The sequence below is a fragment of the Epinephelus fuscoguttatus genome, linkage group LG4 (assembly GCF_011397635.1).
Source record: "Epinephelus fuscoguttatus linkage group LG4, E.fuscoguttatus.final_Chr_v1".
In the NCBI taxonomy this organism is placed as follows: domain Eukaryota; kingdom Metazoa; phylum Chordata; class Actinopteri; order Perciformes; family Serranidae; genus Epinephelus; species Epinephelus fuscoguttatus.
The window spans coordinates 26,386,467-26,407,324 of NC_064755.1; the positions used below are offsets into that span (position 1 = coordinate 26,386,467).

The 20,858-nt window shown below is 43.1% G+C and overlaps 1 protein-coding gene across 1 annotated transcript in view; it reads left to right on the forward strand.

The window, feature by feature from the left end:
* The window catches only part of otud7a (OTU deubiquitinase 7A), a 52,435-nt gene that overhangs the window by 26,817 nt on the left and 4,760 nt on the right, over positions 1 to 20,858 (forward strand). The window contains exons 4-10 of the mRNA XM_049574158.1: positions 7,221 to 7,406; positions 7,510 to 7,728; positions 10,666 to 10,767; positions 11,225 to 11,352; positions 11,966 to 12,078; positions 13,520 to 13,647; positions 13,728 to 13,877. Of these exons, the coding sequence (XP_049430115.1) occupies positions 7,221 to 7,406; positions 7,510 to 7,728; positions 10,666 to 10,767; positions 11,225 to 11,352; positions 11,966 to 12,078; positions 13,520 to 13,647; positions 13,728 to 13,877 (1,026 nt within the window). The remainder of the gene's footprint in view (positions 1 to 7,220; positions 7,407 to 7,509; positions 7,729 to 10,665; positions 10,768 to 11,224; positions 11,353 to 11,965; positions 12,079 to 13,519; positions 13,648 to 13,727; positions 13,878 to 20,858) is intronic.

A 20,858-nucleotide genomic window follows, 5' to 3' on the forward strand; every position in this document is an offset into this window, starting at 1 on the left:
ATGATGGGCACAACAATGTAACATAACAGTGTCGATCTCTAGTGTGACATGAAACATAGCATCTGCAGCACTTTCTAAACAATAACAACGTTAATAGCAATCACTTACCAATTACAATTAATCACGTAGAAATAACCTGTGGAAGCTTCTTCTCTGTGATTGATTACGGTGACATATTGTATATGCATGCAACCTCCTCCATTTTACATAGCCTTGATTCGGTATACCACGCATCGCTATGTTTTATTACAAATGCAAAGTTACTTACTCATCGCTGCATTCTTTATGATTTAGTGGGATGGACATCACTAACCATTTGCACACACCAGCACTGGTATATCTTTATTTATAAAGCAATACTGGGCAAACTTCTAGCCTACCTCTGCACCCTTCTGCGTGTCAGCTCTGGTAGTTACCAGCTACGCTTCTCTAGGTGGTTGCTTTTTAATGTACCCCACGTTTTAACAGATCTGAGGAAAACTGCATTCTCCTACTCTGCACCATGGACGTGGAACAATATTCAAAAAGATCTAAAATTAGAAACACTATATCCATTGAGGAATTTAAGAATGTGGTGACAGAGACATGTGCTTGTTTTTCTTGAGAGGCCACTATGTTTGAATAGTTGTCGTTTTATTGTGTTTTTTTGTTTTATTACATGTTCTGTTTGTTGCATTTGAAATACGTTTTAATTGGCTGACTTCTTGGTTAAATAAAGGTTAAATTAGTAAAATTAAATAGAATAAACTTACCTTCTCTGTTCTGTGGCAGCTGATCTAGTCTTCTGCTCGGAGGGTAAGAAGCTCCCGAACCTCATTGTTTTCCCGGTTTGTAGACATTTTCATCTGCTGTTCTTCTTCTTGGAATTAGCTGCTAATTGCTGCTAGCTGCTTTTTAAAGCTCCCGGCGGTGGGTCACACACATGACACGTCGTCAAAACATCACACCTGTCCCGTCTACAGTCCCTTACCCTTTTACAAAGAAGTTAATTTGGCGCTGTTACTTCCAATGCTGCCTGCTTAAAGGTGAGACAGCTCTGTCTCCCATTCTCCCAAAGAACATATTATATTGCTGCCTTGAACAGGTTGTATAAAAGGAGGTAATGCAACCTCAATAAAAGGTTAGTTGCGGCCAATGACTGCTAACAGCTAACGTTACCTAGCTGCTGATTTCAACGTGAATTTGTTGTTCACAATATGGTATTATCAGGGAACTGACGGGGTGCATTCCCTGACGCGTCAAAGGTGAGTTTACTGCGTTCTTTCATCCTGATGGCATCCCGGGGAAGATCCCTGGGAAAACATGTTTTCTATTGTCCCTGGGACGACGGAACGCTGTCACCCCCGAGCCCTACTTTCTTGCCTGCGCAAAATTGATGTGCCGATAGGCCAATGGCAGTCAACAAGGAAAATACTGACTGATACCGATGTTCGGCTGATGAATCGGTGCATCCCTGTTATCAACCAACCTGTTACATGTATACGTATTACGTGGGAATTTTTGTTTTGATCAGCGCCGCCCTGTTGTGCTGTGGTCGCACAGGGGAGAGGGAAGGACAGATGAGGAGAGGAAATGAGGGGAGAAGAAAAGAAAGGAAACAAAGGAGGGGAGGAGAGGACAGGGGCCCCGCAACAGTGAGCCAGCTTGCTGATTTAGAGGCCAGTGTGACGGTTTTACGAGTGCACTCCCCAGAGAGCTTTGTGCCCATTCATTGGAACTCATTGAGGAGCAGAGTGCTACTGGCACTTGTATAGCTTACATACAGTGCCACTTTGGGGGAAAACACAGGAGAGCAAAAGTGCACACGGCAACAGAAAGCTGCTTGATGGTCAGTTGAATTGGCTCCGATGTCTAGAGACAGTAAAAGTGATGTTTGTGTTTTTGTTTCCAAGTATGAAGCAATTTCACTGTCAGGCTGTTTCACATTGCATTCCAGCAAACTGCAGCAAAGAACTGCTGAACCCTGAATACAGATACAGTTTAGTCTACAGGAATAACAGCATGCTGCACACAAATCAGACCTCCATTAGGGGATGAAATCCTTGCAGAGTGTGTCCTGGAAATGTTTTGTTTTTTTTTTTTGTCCCTGCCTGTGTATTATGCAGTGGGTGTCTAGTCTGATAAAAGAATTAAAGTGTTGGGTGTCTGTCTCTCCCTCCCTCTCAGTCATTTTTTTTTCTGATTCTGCTTTGGCACAAAGCCACAGGGGCATACTTGTGACACTAACAGACACCAAACAAGACACTGCACTCAAGACAAGACAGACGTAGGGCCTGGATGTCCTATTTCAGTATCACGCCTGCTGCTTCTCTCTGGTGTTAGCTTAGCTCTTCAGACCTGCATCAATCAGCTGCTCTGTGTCCCTCTGGTCTGAGTCAGGATGGTGTGAGGAGTGAGCAGAAAGACGGAGAGGCAGACAGAGAGATGTGACACAGCCACATGTGGTGCTTCCCCCTAGAGGCTGATTTATGTACTGAAGAATGGGTCAAATTTATTGAGAACCAGGACATTTTTTGAGTTCTAGAGTGAGTGTGTTTAGTTTTTATGGAACAGGTTAACAACCTAATTTTGGTGATAATGATTAACTTATTTCCCCCATGTGCCAAGCATGAACTCCCAGTAAGAATTCCTTCAATGCTGATTGTTCAGGAGGTTTTCACAGGGATCTAAATTATCCACAGAGGTCTCCTCCTCTCCAAAAGATACAAACCACGTAATTAAAATCAGTACAATGCTGTTTGACCTGTCTGTGACAAGCACCTGCTAATGTGTGCCCATCTTTTCTTCTGATCCAGACCTTCAGGAGGTTTTTACCAAGAGCCAAATTATCCGCAGAGGTCCCTTCTTCCAAAACAAACAGACCCGGTGATTAAAAAGTTACAAATTCGATGGTGTTTGTCTCGTTGTAGATGGGCCACTAGCACAGCACCTGCTAATGGGTGCTCACCTTTTTTTCTCTATTAACTTAAGAACCAGACATTAAGGAGGTTTTAAATGAGGAGCACGGTTCCCATGGTCATGAAAAAGTCACGGAATTAGTCAAAATAATTAAAAAATTCTGGAAAGGTCATGTAATTTGTTTTGTATAGGGACATTGTCACAATAATCTTCCATGGATAACATTCCACTTAATGCTACAGCAAATGAATTTCCTGTAGCTGCTCACTAACCATAGCTTTGATATGTTGTTGATATGTGACAACGTTTTGTTTACCATCACATATGTTTCGTCACTTTCTCCCTTGGTTTCTCCCCCTTCCTGTATGCCAGCTAGCTGAAATTATGTTTAAATAGCGTTTGATCTGATTTGTCTGAAAATTACCAGACAAGTGGGCCAAAAAAACCCCAAAAAACTTTATCATGGGTTCTTGAAAAGGCATGGAAAAGCTTGGAATCTTTGTCCATTAAAATGTGTGGGTACCCTGTGGGAGCCGTATTATCTGCAGAGGTCTGTTTCTCTCCAAAACAAATGTACCTGATGATTTAAACCGGTAAAAACACAGATTATAGCAGTTTCATGTTAAAAAAAAAATCAGTGTTTTTCTAACACTTATTATTGCAAAGGGCTGAGAAGTATGGTGGTCGATGCAAACATGCAAATATGCAAATGGCCCTATGCAGAGCCAGTCCGTCTGTTCTGGGCTACTGTAGACACATGGCAGTGCAACATGGCGATCTCTGTGGACGAGAACCTGTTCCCAAAAAAACAACGATTCTTATTTTCAGGTGAATTAACACTAATGAAAACATACTTATTACATTATATTCCATTTCTGCCAATATATCCCCCTAAATCCTACATACTGGACCTTTAATTAAAGAATCAATCAGTTAGTAAAGCTTGCTCATGAAGAGCTGCTTCTGCTGTCTCTGTACTGTATGTAAAAACCTTCCTATGCAACTGATTTAATTTAAAGTCCTTTAATGAAGAATAAAAGGGGTCCAGTGAAGCTGCTGTGTTTCTAATAGATGGGGATAATGCATGTTCATACTGCAGATGAATTTATCAGTGTTCCTTTTGCTGACGACAGCCATTACAAATGAAGGAGCTCGAACAACGCCTCCCATGCCACAGTAATAGTAGGCTAATGCAGAAGCATTTAAAGACCGTGCATTAGGTGCAGAGTGGCTGTGTTGCTGAACCTTAAGTTGTATTCCTGGATGTGTGCAGCTCAGTAAAGTAGAATCAGTTTTGCATTGATCAGTGTGAGAGACAGTGACCGGTGGTGCCAGGTTTCATGTTCAGACTGCCGAGAATGATCATGTCTGGAAGTCTGGGAGAGGACAACTTCCTCCAGGTCTCTTACACAGGCAGTCCATTAATGGACCCTGTCTGGTAAACATGCTCAGATTACACGCAGGCACCCTCTGACTGTTTGCAGCTGATGTGAGTTTTATAAGGACTGTTTTGGAGATAGTTCCTGTGGCATCGTGAGGAGACACGCTGAGTTATAATAAGACTGAGGCTTGACTTGTGTCTCTTAGACCTAGGAGGGATCTCTGTTGGAGAGACAGCACCCAGAGGAGACAACTGTGTCTGTGTGTGCATGTGTAAGTGTTGATGGTGTGTTACCAGTGTGTGTGACCCTCCTGCACATCAGGATATTGCTGTCACTCTGTTAAAGGATCTGTCTCCCCTCACTATCTTCACTGCTGTGGCACCACCCAATCTCAATCTCAGTTATTATGATGCAGCATGTTTTACTCTGTGTGGCATCGCTCCATATGAGCTACATACATATGTACCATTATTGTTGGGGCTCATTATTTAAAATTCATATAGAGCTGGGAATTTATCAGTATTTATTTCAAATATTAAGAAAAGAGTAATCCAAAAATCTGCAGAGGCAAATGTTTTAGTGTAGTTTAGTTTATTACGGTCATTTTCCAACTGATAAAACTCAAATACACAAAAGAAAAAATTAAGATGGTAACAATAATAAATAACAATAGTAAGTCATTACTTTTGATGGAGTGACAAAACAAAGCAAGTTTTACTGACCGAAAAGGTGTAGGCTGAAGCCTTAGCTTATTGCACCTACCCTTTTTACATAAATAGTTTTGTACTGTTTTCCTTGGATTTATACAACGAAAATGACAGAAAAATGAAGGAAAAATGAAAGAAAAGAAAAAGAAACAAAAGAAAAAATGAAAGGAACATGCAAAACAAAATATATCAATATCATAAACACCCCAAGGTCCAAAATTAAAATGAGCCTTAGCTTATTGTTTAGCTTATTAGCTTATCTTATTATTTTTGCATTAAATGTTTTGTACTGTTTTCTTTAGATTTATACAACAAAATTGAAAGAAACAAGCAAAACAAAATATATATATATGATATATACCTAAGTCCAAAATAAAAATTCACCCACATACACATTGATGTTTATAACTTGCTTTTATATTTGTCAGTCATATTATTTTAAATGTATTTTTTAAATTTAGTAAGTGTGTTGCATGTTTTCAGTTCTTTTTCTTATCCTTTCTTCCTTTCTTATTCTATCACCTTTGACTGTTACACATCTTTTTTTTTTATCTTTGCTTTGTAAGCTTACAAGTTCCTCTTAGTTCATATTGACGCTCTAATTTGGAACAACGTCTAGATACAATCTGGAAGTGTGTTCATTTTATTTTGAACATTAATTGTGCAGCTTTAAAGTCCAACAAATCTCTAAATTTGAGAGCATGTGAGTTTATGAATAATTTGTAGGGTGGTTCATGATAATCAGCTCTTTTTCAATTCGTATAGCTCTCTTATAGCTTAAAAATCAGATTTGCAATCGCTTTGTAAGTATTTCCCCAATCCTCCACACAGTAGGTCATGTATCAAACCATAAAAGCACAATACAATATATGTAACGAATTTAGGTTGACGGTGGCTTTCGTTTTGTGCAATCTTGCAATGGACGTTTTTGTCTATATGTGGTTTCGGTGTGTTATATTACCAAAAACATTTTCTTTTATAAATTCTTTCCTGAGTTGGAGGAACCCTTCTGTGCAGAGTTTGCATGTTCTCCCTGCATCAGTGTGGGTTTTGTCCAGGTACTCCGGCTTCCTCCCACAGTCCAAAGACATGCAGGTTAACTAGTGACTTTAAATTGGCCGTAGTTGTGAATGTGAGCGTGAATGGTTGTCTGTCTCTATATGTCAGCCCTGTGATAGTCTGGTGACCTGTCCAGGGCGTACCCCGCCTCTCACCCAATGTCAGCTGGGATAGGCTTCAGCCCCTCCGTGACCCTCAAGAGGATAAGGGTTTACTGAAAATTTATGACTGAATGAATGAAATAAAATGAAAAGCAGAGCACATCACATCATTTTGGGAAAACCTCCAGCTACTCTTAGTCAACTAGAGAAAACACCAATTCAGAATCTTGAGAATCACAGCACTGAAACAAATAACCAAAGGGTGGAATAAAAACTAACCCTTAAATTTAATAAAATGGAAAAGTATGATTCAAGAAGTAAAATTCATGGAGAAAGAGACTCACAAAATAAGGAAGAGGGATAGGGAAGATGTGGTTGAGAAAAGGTGGCTTATAGAAGATGGGAGACTTTAACTATACTGTCATTGTACTTAATGTATAAAAATGTGTACAGTGTGTGAGATGGTTAATAGTTATTTTCTTTCCCTTTTTTCTCTATCATTATTATACCATTATTATACTGTGAATGTATTGGTTGTTTGGTCTTTCATATTTTTCTTTATTTTCCCCTTTTAAATTTTCTTTGTAATGAATTGTAAACTAAAAAGCAAATAAGCTGTGTATATGGAAATGGGTTTGAAAAAAATAAAGTATAAAAACATCTTTGCTAGAACAAAAGAAATTTGTTTAATCTGCAAACAAACCAAACTTTATCATTTTGGACACTTTCCAAATATCATTAATGTACAATATTGACAATATCGTTGCATTTTATCCCCAGTTTCTTCTTCCCTTTCTGGTACTGGTAACATATTATGATTTACTCATCATGAGATAATCCTGTTTACTACAAACTGCAATGAACTGTGTCCTGTTGCACCAGAAAAACAACTTTTTGATGCGTGGGAGCATAATATTTGGTGAAAAACTCTAATTGTTCAGAAATTCTGGATAGTTCTGAGTGAAAATCAGAAAAAGTCAATACAAAACCCTTCCAGTATCACACATTTACTCTTGATACACATAATCAGTGCTGATGTGCAGTGAACCAGACCTTTTGTTTGTGTCCCGCAGGTAAAAACTGGGACCTCAGTGCTGCTCTAAATGATTACGAGGAGCTCAGGCAGGTCCACACTGCCAACCTGCCGCAGGTCTTCAATGAGGGCCGCTACTACAAACAGCCAGAGACACGTGACACGCCCACCCATGTCAGTAAGATCGACAAGCCGTGTGCACAGAAGCAGGAGGACAATGCACAAGGTACAAGGGCCGCCTTTGCACCACGTTGCCTGTTGATGACCTCAACTGTTTTCCCTTGCTTCCCTCTCATCCATCCAATTCTCACTTCTTCTCCCCCCTCTAGAGAAGCGTCTGTCACGCGGGATCTCCCACGCCAGCTCTGCCATCGTCTCCCTGGCGCGGCTGCAGGTGGCCAACGAGTGTACCAGCGAACAGTTCCCTCTTGAGATGCCCATCTACACATTCCAGCTACCAGACCTCAGCGTGTACAGCGAGGATTTCAGGAGCTTCATAGAGAGAGACCTGATCGAGCAGTCCACCATGATGGCTCTGGAGCAGGCTGGTGAGTACTACAGGATATAATATAATACATCCTGTTAGAGTGCTTCTCCTACAACTGATACGAGATACGTAACAGAATCTGATGCATTTCAGTGTATTCTTTATTTAGATTACATTGATACGCAGGAGGTCCACAGAGCAGCAGCGATGAGAAATGCCAGTGAAAGTCAGTAATGTAGACAGAGACGTGGAGGGTGAGACTGAGAGGGGAGAGACAGAGCAGATCAGAGGAGAAGCATCATCTGGAAAGCAAGACGACAACAACTAATTCAAAGCCTCCGGGATCCCAATGGATTCATCTCCCAGCTGAAGCTTTGAACTAACGGGGAGAAACTAGTTAGCGAAGTTTCAAATCTTCCTGCGGATTTTCCCACACACAGACTGCGGGGATCGTAAAGCCTTTCTCACCTAATTCTGTTCAACAATCTGGGAACAATCAACCAAGAGGAACATTGGGAGAATTAACTACATTGACCTTCATATTTTTGTATTTTATAAACACATAGATCTGTCTCATAAATATCTTTTAACAGTGATTTAGCCAGAAGATGGTGTCTGATCTCAAGTTAGAAGTGAAAGATTTACGGTTGTAAAAGTCTTAATCCAAATTATATGCATCACAAATTCCCTTATAAAATATGTATCTCTGCAATTAGGAAAAAGGTAAAATAAAGTACAACAACCAGTTGTGTAGTAGCCTCACTTCATGGTTGGCTGGTGTTAATCATTCTCGGATGTAACACCATTAAACACTCTGGGACGTGATAGTACTTTCCACAAAATTAACTTTAATATCCAATGCTTAAAAAAAAGAGAAATGCACAAACATCTGCATTTTGAGCCCGTCCACACTGAGGGGTAAATCATTCAGAGACTCTTCTGTGTTTACTGTTGTTAAATAAATGATGCAGTCAGATCACCCGAGGCTCGGAGCGCCGAGGCTGCCTGCAGTAAAGCAGTGTGCCGAGCCCAGGGCCTGTGAAGCAGTCGTCTCTCCCTCAGGGACACTGGCAGGGCGGTGATGGAGCAGAAAGTGGAGATACTGTAAAAGTCAGAGTGAGGAGGAAGATGTTCACTTGAGGTTTTTTTTTTTTCTTTTTCTTTTTAAGGACTGCTTGTTATGTGAAGGTGTGTGCAAGCATATGGGCTGTGCTAATCACTGCCTTCAAAGTTCAGCTATTGAGGCTAATTAAGCTTGTTTACTAACTGTTCCCAATGGGCCGTCACTGGTACCTGCACCAGGACCATGAGACGAGAAGACACTGAGTTACATTGAAATATCGGAGTGATTTGCGCAGAGTTTACATGCACAATTGAATGCGTCTTTTAGTATCTGAGAAGTAGTCACATTTCTAACACAGATGTTTTTTACCGAATCTGATGGATAAAATTAGTCATGATTTAAAGGGAGTTCTCTCAAATATAATGGAACTAGATTGCACTTGGCTTGTGGTGCTCAAGAGCCACAAAAATACATTCTCAGCAGCGGAGAAGTCATGACCTGGCTACTCAAGATAATTCACAGACCTTGTTGTGAGCAGTTTTATGTAGGAACAACTTTCTCCCCACCATACTACACCCACCAGAGGGAAGCGTGCATCCACTGCTAGCTCAGCTACCGCAACTGAGCTCAGCTGAGAAGGACGCCATTAATGTTTACATCTCAAGCATTCACAAGCGCGAGCCTTGTCCATGAGTAAATGCACGCTTCGCTTCCTTCTATGCAGTGATACGGTTCACAGGTGCAGCTCAAGTTTGACCTGCTCTCCAACAGCAGCGCTTTGCTGTGTGGTGATTTCGTAGGATGAGGTGGCAACACAGCCAACAGGTACCAAAAAGAACTCATATATTAGAGAGGAGGCAGACATCTCTACTGTCAATATCTCAAACACTCTGTAATTCACACCAAAACAATCTAGATTGATAAATAGCACTACTGGTAAGAGGAAAATATTTTTGATTTTAGGGTGAACTGTTCCTTTAACAAGATTTACACAGATATCCCATGCCTAAAATAATAAAATTAGGATAAAAACTAAACCCAAAATGACTCTAATTACACTGTAATACTTTTAATTTATAAATATAACTACTCTTAACAATGTTATAAATAATTAAAAATAATTTGCTACAGAACTTTTTCATGGGCTTAGAACTTCAACTTTATTTTGTCCCTAGAGGGCAATTAGTTGCACACACATAAGAATATAAATACCCATAAATCAGGGGGATGAGGGGAGAACCAAAGACAGTGATCTGAAACAACAGTGGTCTGCAACAACAGCCATCAGTGATCACTCATCTTGATCATAGCAACCAGCCAGAAGTATGACGCTAAGTATGACACTTCATTGCACTGCATTCAAAAGAGAGATGGCAGTAGGAATGAAGGAGTGCTTGTATCTGTTAAACTTCACCGGGGGAAATCTGAGTAATAATGGGCCATAATAATAATAATAATAATAATAATAATAATTTGGAGTTATTTAATGTTCTTGTTATATCTAAAATAGACTTGCTATAAACCTACTGTTGTTGTATTTCTGTTATTGGTAAGAGCACAGTTTTAATTTATTTTGATTTTCTTTTCCCCCACCTATGGTTTCTGTTAGATTCCCAGACGCCTGTGGAATGAACACCTCTTGAACCGCCAGTTTTCTGTTTTTGTTATGTGCTACGACTTCTATTTGTTGCTAGTATTCTCCTCTTTATAGAGATGTTCGATGGGTTAGGAGTAAATGTTGTGGGCCTGTAAAGCCCAGTGAGACATTATATTGGGCTATACAAATAAATTTGACGCTGGGATCTTATTATTATTTCTTTGTGTGTGTTTTAATTTAAGTTAATGAAGAGAGCACTGAATTTAAAATGGATTGATGTTGTGGTTGCTGCCTTCTGTGCAGAATTCGTGACCTTATTTTATTCTATGTGTGTGCAGGTCGTCTGAACTGGTGGTCCACCATGTGCACCAGCTGTAAGAAGCTGCTTCCTCTGGCCACCACAGGGGACGGGAACTGCCTTCTGCATGCTGCCTCCTTAGGTGAGCTACAGTATATCTAATATATGATGATGATGATCGTGTGAAAAACAACTGTGCGAGTAATGATAACAGTGATGATGCTGCGTCACAGCTGCTGAATCCAGAGGAGGGAGTGAGACAGGAGGAGTGAGAGAGAAAAGGAAGCAAAGGGAGAGAGATAACTGACCTGTACATCGCAGGAAACTGTCAGCTGCAGGGTTCAGGGGTTTGACAGCACATTCAGGTCCGTGCCGAAGGAGATTGTTGACTCCCCAGTGTGAGGACTGCTGGAGCAACAGAGCTAATGTGATCTACACTGACAGTCAGACAACTAAGGCCTGTTGATGAGTGATGAAAGACATTTTTAGACAGGAAGTTAAAGAGCTGAGGTCATCTCAAAATGATTAAATAGTTTGGGGTTGTTTTACAACCTCAGTGTTAACATGCAGTAACGGTGTCGTGGGTCTGTGTTGATCAGGGATGTGGGGCTTCCATGACAGAGACCTGATGCTGAGGAAATCCCTGTACACCATGATGAAGAGCGGTGCGGAGAGAGACGCTCTGAAGAGGAGGTGGAGGTGGCAGCAAACTCAACAGAACAAGGAGGTCGGGAGAGTTAATGCATTGCATCCTCTTTCCTCTAATGACACAAATCCATACAAGCAAGCGGAGGGATGAGCCACTCGTAACCACATTTGGATTTTTGCTGCGAGGAAAATAAGTCTGTCTATGATACCAAGTGTGCATTAGTAGCCGTCTGTCAAATCTGTCAAATCCTCTGCACTTCCTCTCCCTTCTCTTGATGTTCATGGATTAAAGTATTTGCCAATCTATTAGAAAAATTGTGTCACCAAAGATAGCTCAGGCAAAGAAGTAGTCCAGATGCTCATGTTTTAAAAATGCCTGGGGCGTCCCGGTGGCCCAGTGATCTAAGACGCATTCTGTGTAAATGCGGCGTCCTGGTTTGTTGCATGTCATCCACTTTCTCTAATTACCCATAATCCCTGTCTGTTTCTTTTATCAAACTATCCATTAAGGAGCAGAAATATGACACACAGTACCCACATGTTGCAGATGCATAAAGCTTCAGGAGATAGCCTTGTAGATGCAAAATGAATAACAATAAGGATTGTGTGGGTGAGCATCTGCACGTGCTCATCAGAGTTTCCATTTGTGTGTGTGTGTGTGTGTGTGTGTGTGTGTGTGTGTGTTTGTGCAGTCGGGGCTGGTGTACACCGAGGAAGAGTGGGAGAGAGAGTGGAACGAGCTGCTGAAGTTGGCCTCCAGTGAGCCTCGCACTCACCTCAGCAAAAACGGCAACACTAGTGGAGGGTAAGCTGTTCCACTCACATTTACCCCGCCCCCTGCAAGCCTACACGCTCTGAACTCCCAAGACACAACACATCCCTTTAACTAGAATCCAGCAATGTTTGCTCCATAATCACTGTATAAGACTGAGAACACAACAGAGCAGCGATAGCGAGCGGCGCAGCTCTCATCCCACATCACACATTACTACTCTCCTGCTGTGTTTTAATGCCTTGCGCGTTCGAACGCTGCAGGAGGCCCACAATTAAAACAAAAGTGACCTTCTCACTAAGATGGATTTGTCAGGGAAACTCATTGTTCCCACTCGGACTGTTGCTCTTTCAAATTGCTTCCTTGATTTGTCGCAGCTCTAGACGGTGTGAGACTGTGCCATCTACTGGCTGCCATCAGTATTAATCATTTGTGCTGAAGCAGCCTCCCCCTGAGCTGTGGGTTGCTGCTTTTAGCTGCAGCAGGTGATGTGATTCCCCCGCTGCCCTCCCCTCCCCTCCCCTCCTGTGTTGCATAAACAAGTGTAAGAGAGGGTTTATCTCAGGCTACAGAGGCAGATTGGAAACTAACTCTAGTTTCCTCCTCCCACGCACAGAAACCTTGTGGCTTGTCTCTTGTTTCCATTTTCACTGAAATACACATGCATAGCAGCTGATCTGGCGGAGGAAAAAAACAAGCTATGATGGAACAGAGAAACTCATTAAGGTGTCTGCTGTTGACTGAAATGTCATTTAATTACATAAAATGTGATTAAGGCAGGTTGTCTTCGCTCAGCGCTGAATGTAAAAGCCTCACAACGAATCATGCAGAGACTGTTTCCAGGTGACAGCCGCAGTACGTCTCTGCATTGTCGTTTTACAATTATTCGCCGTGTTTCCCCCAGCGCTGACACATCCGGTGTGAAGCCCTCTATCACTGAAAATAACCCATTAAAGAGCATAATTTACTCATTTACTCTGGTGGTTTTAACCTCTCATTGAGTTTGACTGTAATGCAGTAATCAGGTTAGGGATGTTTGATGGTCCTAGTGTGAGATGAGCCCCTAAATAGGATGAGTGGGATTCACATATTAAGAGGCTCTTTATTAGAGTGAATTTGGCAGCGTGGCTGTTTGTGTGGCTGACAACTTAATTGTTGCACATCCTCTGGTTCCCTGGTGGTTGCATGCCTGAGAGCTCTGCCTCTGCCTTTTCTCTCCCTCTCTCTCTCTCTCTCTCTGTGCAGCTTTCTTTCATTCAAACACATGTAGGAACAGATGGATCTTTGTACGTGTCTGTTAAAGGTAGCCAGAGGACAAAATGGATCCAAATGGATTAGATTAGATTACGCAGGCACATGATTAGCACGAATATTTAATGTTTTGGCAGATGTTTTCGCATCAGTAAATGCCAGTTCAGGAAACGTCATAATGTCCCATGATCCCACTGTGTTAAATGGTTGTGTTTTCTCGCAGGGTGGATAACTCTGAGGATCCGGTTTATGAGAGTCTGGAGGAGTTCCATGTGTTTGTGCTGGCCCATGTGTTACGCAGGCCGATTGTAGTGGTGGCTGACACGATGCTCAGAGACTCAGGAGGAGAAGGTAGGCCGACTGCATCTTTCCTTGATTTTCTACAACACCGTAACATAAGCAACGGATTAACACTTGATATGGTGTTCCAGCGTTTGCTCCCATCCCGTTTGGAGGGCTCTATCTGCCTCTGGAGGTGCCTCCGAGTCGCTGTCACTGCTCCCCTCTGGTCCTGGCCTACGATCAGGCTCACTTCTCTGCACTGGTGTCCATGGAGCAGAGAGACCAGCAGCGAGAGCAAGGTAAGCAGTTGTGCATCATCACAAAACCCTGACAGAAGAGCAGGTGGCATCCGCAGATTGAGATGTGGGATATGATAAAGCCTTTCTTAAAAGTGTCGCCTGCTGTAATGTGCATTAGGTAATAGTTAGGCAGTCTTTGCTTTAACTTTAAGTGGGTAGATCGCAAGAATGAGGGCGAGTGGTCTGCCTGTCCTTCTCAGGATGAATTATGTATGAGACAGCAGTCTAATTACCTGTGATCCATTATTAAAACAGGCCAGTTGAGAGCAGGAATCAGGGAGTGGCCAACGTGGAGGGAAAGTGGACAGCAGGCTGCTTCTCCTGACTTACTGAGCATTGATCAAATCACTCAAGCCTGCGTGTTATTGTCTCCCTCGGAAGTCACTGCTTGAATTTAGCTCATTACAGTAGGTGTGTCTGTTTGTGCGTTTGCCTCTTTCACAGGAACCTGTGATGCGGTACTGCGTGGAGCATATTGATTGTGTTATGTCGAGGCGAGGGAGTGTTGATTTTCCGCTTTGTTTGAGTGACTCTTGTTTTTGTCTTGTTCTGCACGTTCGGATGCCAGTGCTCCCACTCCGGATGCGTTGCTTATTCTCGAGGTCAGAGTGATCCTCACATGGAGTTCCTTTAATTGACAAATAGAGTGGATCTCCTTGACAACCAGTCTTAGTAGTCACGGCACTCTTCTGTATCTGACTCAGTGGGTGGAACTCACTTGTCATTTGCGTGGGCTGCCGGCCAACTCCTTCTCTCTCTGCCTCTTTTTCTCACTCTCAAACACAGATACTCTTACGCAAACTGCTCCTTTCTTCCTCTCTCTGTCTTCCGTCTTTTCTCGTGCTTTTTTATGAGCGTGTAAGTTTCCTATTCTCGGCATGTAAACACCAACCTAGTCATTAACTCTGGGTACGACCACTGCAGACGAGCAGACAGACATGATTACTAACCTGCAATCCCTGCCCTGAAGTCATTCCCTTTAATGCCAGCAGTACATCAAAGCCGGCCAACTCCACACAGCGCATAACTATTTAGCACTCCCACTTTTATTTGGGTTTTTTTTCTGTGAGGCAGAGGAGGTTTCTCTTTTTGTCCACCAGATGGTGCATATGTCCAGAGAACTCGCTGTAAGCGCCATCACAACACCACTGCATGACTCTACTTTTTCATTCTGGTACACTGTGTCCTGTGATAGGATCAGAGTGCGTTTTGTCTGCAGTCTCTTCCTCTCCAGGATGTTATGAAAACACTTGCACGCGTAGCCCGGTGCATTTGTACGTCATGTGATTAATCACATTAGGCAGCAGTGATGCAAATCTGTGCAGCCTCTGTTATGTTTGTCTGTATTTTTATATAAGTTAGAGGTATAGTTTTATGCTTTTATATGATATGATGTGACATTTTATCATTTCTGAATTTTAATGGTACAGTGCGGCCATATTGGCTTTTATCTCTGAACAGATGCTAGACAGAGGGTCAGACAGACAGACAGACAGACTGGAGGACCTAATCTTCCACTGCCAATTAGGGCAGAGTAGCCCCAGCCCACCCCTAAGCCCTCACCACATCACCACATATGGGCAGGGTCCCAGTCTGGGGCCCCAACAGCTCTCTCTCCTGACAGTCAGGCCAATGTGTGGACGTCTCAGGTGGAGGGTTGGTCTCAGTTTCGCCCCAGCACGGGGAAGAGCATCCGAGAGGCCGTTGGCCCTGTGCGTGTTCAGGTGCCAGAGGCTGGGTTAGAATACTGGCTCTTTCTTCTTTCTCCTGTATGGAAGGTTATAGCAGAGTCCCCCCTCCCCTCCGTAACCTGATTCTAAATCACACTGACACATCACGCTACTGACCCTTTTATGGCCTGCTTGCATGGCTGCTGGCGCTATATTGATGGTGGATACTGAAAAAAAAAAACAAGGGAGGGGTGACTGAAGTCTGAGCTTTACTGCTAAGGATCAAAACTTTCTTTCTTTTCTCTGAGCACATCCCAAAAGAGCAGTCAAGTGGTTTTTCTGAGTCAAGGTAGTCAGGTGAACCCAGAGTCCTGCGCACATGAGTATGTTTTCCATCAGCCCACTGCTGCTCACCTGCTGTGTGATAATGACTGGCTCCTCAGTAGACGCCGTTGGCCATCTCTTTTATCAGCTTGTTTGTGCTCCTGTGGTTAAACGATGTATGAGTGGAACTGGCCCTCTAAAAAAACTCTGGAGCTATTTCAAGCTCTGGTCCCAGTACCAAAACACTTCCAGGTTTTCTTTGGCATCCCATCATCAACCCCCTAACACCCATTTGAATGAAGTAAATGGTCGTCTTTTACACAAAGACCACCTACATAACAGCGCGGTGTAACCATCCAGCTCTGGCCAGGTTTCCCTTCTCTATCTATTAAAGACACCCAGTGTATTACTCCCCATGCAGTCAGGCTAATTAAATCAATATGGCAGTCAGAATTGAAATGCTATTTGTTGTGGTTTTATGTGTTACTTCAAATGTGATGCTCTTATAATTACCACCATGGTTCCGCTGTTAAAATCTGTGGCAAAAAAGCCCAGGCTTGTTTATATGCATGACTGCTGTTTACTCTGGTGAATTGGGCCCTTTAAATCTGCAGCTGTGCAGAGTGACCAAAGTCAGGAATTCAAATTTGTGCATTTTCCAGACAGTACAAATTGTTCTTGAATCGCAAACAGAGGAAACATTGGCTCAGTGTTCCTGCTGTGAATTAAAGCTTGTAATGAGTGGCTTTGTCCTCCGAAGGGGGTAAAAGAGGAGAGGGGATCCGCTCTCGTTCTGCACTCATGACACAAGGCATGATCTAGTTGCAGAGCGTGTTTTGCACAAACTAAAAAAAGACAAAGTGAAGATATTTATGCCCCAATCAAAACTTGTGAATACATGCTTAGAAAGGTTATCTACCTCATTTCCAACAGCTGTTTCCTCCCAGGTTACACCGAAGTTTCCTCCCCCCTTTCCCTTGCCTGTGAGCAAGGCGAGGCAGGCTAGCAGCTATGTTGCTGAGTACACAGCTCGCATACCGCGGAGGGCTATGATGTCACCCGTGCATAAGCTATGGGAATCGGTCATTCAAGGACAACAAAACAAGGCTGCCAACTGGGATAGTAAATACATTACAGCACACTTTAGTCCCCCAGAGCTCAATTGGCAGTGTTGAATCTCTGAATCTGGATGGGGGCCCAAGCGGGAACAACAGCACACACAGCACTTTGGAATGGCGAGAAAAGGAGGACAGCTGCATCGTGGGAGCCAGGACGCCACCTCACAGACCTCCGCTGCCTGCTGCATGACCCGAGTGGGAACTGAGTGGGAGCTGGTTCACTGCCTTCAGTCTGTCCTGTGTGTGTTTGTGATTATGACTGAATTTTTCTGGGCAAGAGCGTCCCAGGAAAGACCCTTTCTTTAAGAAAACCACTGCTTTTTCCCTCCCAGTTTTTCAGCGCTGCCCGGCCACAGCTCTCATTACTGTTTGTCTCTGTGGCTCCAGGCATTAGTCATGCTTTTTTTTTTCTTAGGTAGATGGTGTAAAATGTATTGCAGTTTGCAGGTATGACGCAAAGGCAGCCTTGACATTTTAGGACAGGTCTTCGGACACACCTAGTTTGTCAGCAGGGCTTTTAGTGATATATTTACTCAGCTGATTGAAGTTGTTTGCTTGGCGACTAATGGTGTCAGACACAAATAAGTGATCTTGTTCACAGTGTTAAATGTGCTTGCATGGGCGTGGCTGCGCTAATTCTGTTTCGTGAACTTAAGGCATTATCACTATGCATGTACCACCACTATTTTGACCTTTGTCATGATTAATAGTGTACTTTGCACCAACACATAGGCCGTTGCTGCTGGTGTGTCTGTGTCTCTATGAAGCCCGCAGAGCAGAGCAGCCCATTGGCAGTGGAAGAATTGATGAGGCAGGGAGGAGACTGTATCTTCCATCTGGGGCTGACAGTGAAGGCTGGAATGTCCTCAGCCCGAACAGCCTGCCTCTCTCTGCTGTCATGTGGACAGCAGCCCCCACACTAGGCAGCCTGAGGAGAGCTGTCATGTGGGCCAGTGGGGTCCAGCTAGTCCTCCTCGCAACTCCTTGTTTTTGAAAGGCAGCCACGCACTCACACACAAACACGTACACGCCCGCGCTGTGCACGTACTGTAAGCACGCCTCCCACGAGAGGAAGCCCGGGTGGGTGTCTGCTTTATGTGCTGTGCGCTGTGATTAATGTTGAAAACCTCTTCCTCCTTGTAAGTAGCTGATCATATCAGCGGTGTATGAATGAAATTATTCCTGCACTCCTTCTCTTTTTCTGTACTCCTGTGTCTGATTGCACTCTAGTACTAAATTAAATCATCCTGTAGAGCCCTGATCAACTGTAGAGCTGCTCGGTTTATTGTAAAACTGAGCAGCAGGCTCATCATGCCAAGGTCAGACTACCATTTCCTCTAGTATCAGAGGGATGGCTCCAGTTTTGGTCTTATTTTCGTAGTTTTGACCATCGCTTCTAGTTGTAATTATAACACTGCGCTCACCAAAGTAACTAGAGGTCTGAGATATTGCTTAAAAGGAGTCATACCCACAGGTTACCTGAATTTATGTGGAAGAGAAAACAAAGACAAATGCTTCAATGATAACACAAGCTGTCAGTTTTAAACATTCATCACAGTTTACAGACTTCCTACTTCAACTTTGACCTAACATACTTAGTTTTCCTGCAGGGATTATTTCCCTCATTTAAAGCGTGCTCACTTTGGATTCACCATCAAGTAAAGTGGTTTAGATAATCTGGCTAAACTGCTGGCTTGTTTACAACCTGTCGTTTGTCTTGCCCCATTGGACTTTGCTGTAGCAATGTCACCATGTTCCCAGATCGCAGTTATATCCCTGGTGATTACAGTGTTATCATTGCTGATAGTAAAGATGGCCATGAAAGTAGGATACAAGTTGAGTATTAATAATTAATTCTTGACCTAGGAAACAGCTCCCGTCAAAACAGTCTTACCAAAAGGTCCATTGAGTAGCTATTGTTTAGCTTTCATTTGTATCACATGATCTTCCTCAGTGGATGGAGTTGTTTTGGAGCTGCAGATGTTCAAATTTCCAATTTTCCTTCTGAGGACTTTAAGGGAAATTCATCCATGTTGGTTCAGGAGCTGGAACTGAAAACAAAACAAGCAAAACCTTGGAAACAAAACAGTCTCACCACAAGGTCCAATTTAGTAGCCACTCTGGAGCTTTCTTTTGTACTATATGATATGACCGAAGGCTCCAGAACGACTCCAGTTGTAATAAACCAAATTTTTCTTTTAAAGGGAAACTCGTGTATATTTCAACCTGGGGCTCTCATATTCTTGTTTCTAAGTTACTAATGGGAACAACAAATTTTGAGAGAGCAAGAAGGCTGCAGTTGGCAGCCGTGAAACAGACTGCAATATTATTCTTTGGGGCAATGACGCACCTTTTATGTATGTGCACTAAAAGTGCTTGTTTTTGCCTTTGACAGGATCAGATTGTTATTTTAAGTGTCTGACAACATTATGGAAAGGCAAAAAGTCTCACTCAAGGAGATGTCTTGCAGGTTTGGTTGTTGCAGGAAGACAATAACAAACTGAGCCATGTTGTCAGACAGTTAAGCCCAGTTCAGACCAAAGATTTGTGACGAGACGAGTTGAATCAGGCAACTTTCTGCAAGGCACTGTTCTGCAACGTTCCAACAACCTGCCAATTCACACCAATGCAACTAGATGAGACGGCATATCATCTCTATACCACAACTCTCTGTACTTCAGTTCTGATTTTCAGCTTTTCAGGCTTATTCTGTGGCAGAATATAAATTTTAGCTTCTTAAAATATGGCGGCACGGTGGTATGGTGGTTAGCACTCTCGCCTCACAGCAAGAGGGTTGCCGGTTCGATCCCGGGTGTGGGAGCCCTTCTGTGCGGAGTTTGCATGTTCTCCCCGTGTCAGCGTGGGTTCTCTCCGGGCACTCCGGCTTCCTCCCACAGTCCAAAGACATGCAGGCTGGGGACTAGGTTAATTGGTAACTCTAAATTGTCCATAGGTGTGAATGTGAGCGTGAATGGTTGTTTGTCTCTATGTGTCAGCCATGTGATAGTCTGGCGACCTGTCCAGGGTGTACCCTGCCTCTCGCCCGATGTCAGCTGGGATAGGCTCCAGCCCCCCCACGACCCTCAAGAGGATGAAGCGGTTAGAAGATAAATGAAAATATGAATGAGCATAGTGATAGTGAGATACTGGCTACAGTTGCATTTGTAGTAGTGAGGACACAGAGAAAAACAGAAACAAAACGAGCATCAGATGCACTTTATTCATATTGAATACGCCACTGTATTATAAATAACCAGTGCCAATTAATCAGTCAATGAGAGTATGTGTGCAGGGGGGGCAGAGCACCTGCTGCAGCAAGCGAACACGCCGTCTGCTGCCATTTTGACTTGGCCTGTTGACTTCATTACAAGTTGACGGACTGTAGAAACGGGTGACAAGCTTAACCACTGGCGATTTGACCAGCTGAGTTGCAGGAGACTCCATCAGCCGCCTTGAGTCGAGCTTAGACCGGCCAGTTCACACCGCTGCAACTTTCCTCTGCAACGTTATAAAACAGTTTTGTGTTGTCATGAATCTTTGGTCTGAACTGGGCTTTAGAATAACAATCTGACCCTGTCAGAAGCAAAAAGAAGCACTTATAGTGGACATACATTGAGGGTGCATTATTGCCCCAAAGGATTACATTGCAGCCTGTCTCGCAGCTTCTGACTGAAGACCTCTCGCTCTTTATTGGACCAGTTCCAAAAATCTTTGTCACTTAGACACAAAACATGGGAAAATGGGGTCCAGGTTGAAAAATACTTTAGTGTCCCTTTAATTTTCTTCCTCATGGTAAAAGTACATCAGTTGGGCTCATTACACTCGACAAGTCAGGCCTGTACAGTAGCTCAGAGAACCAGGATAGGGAT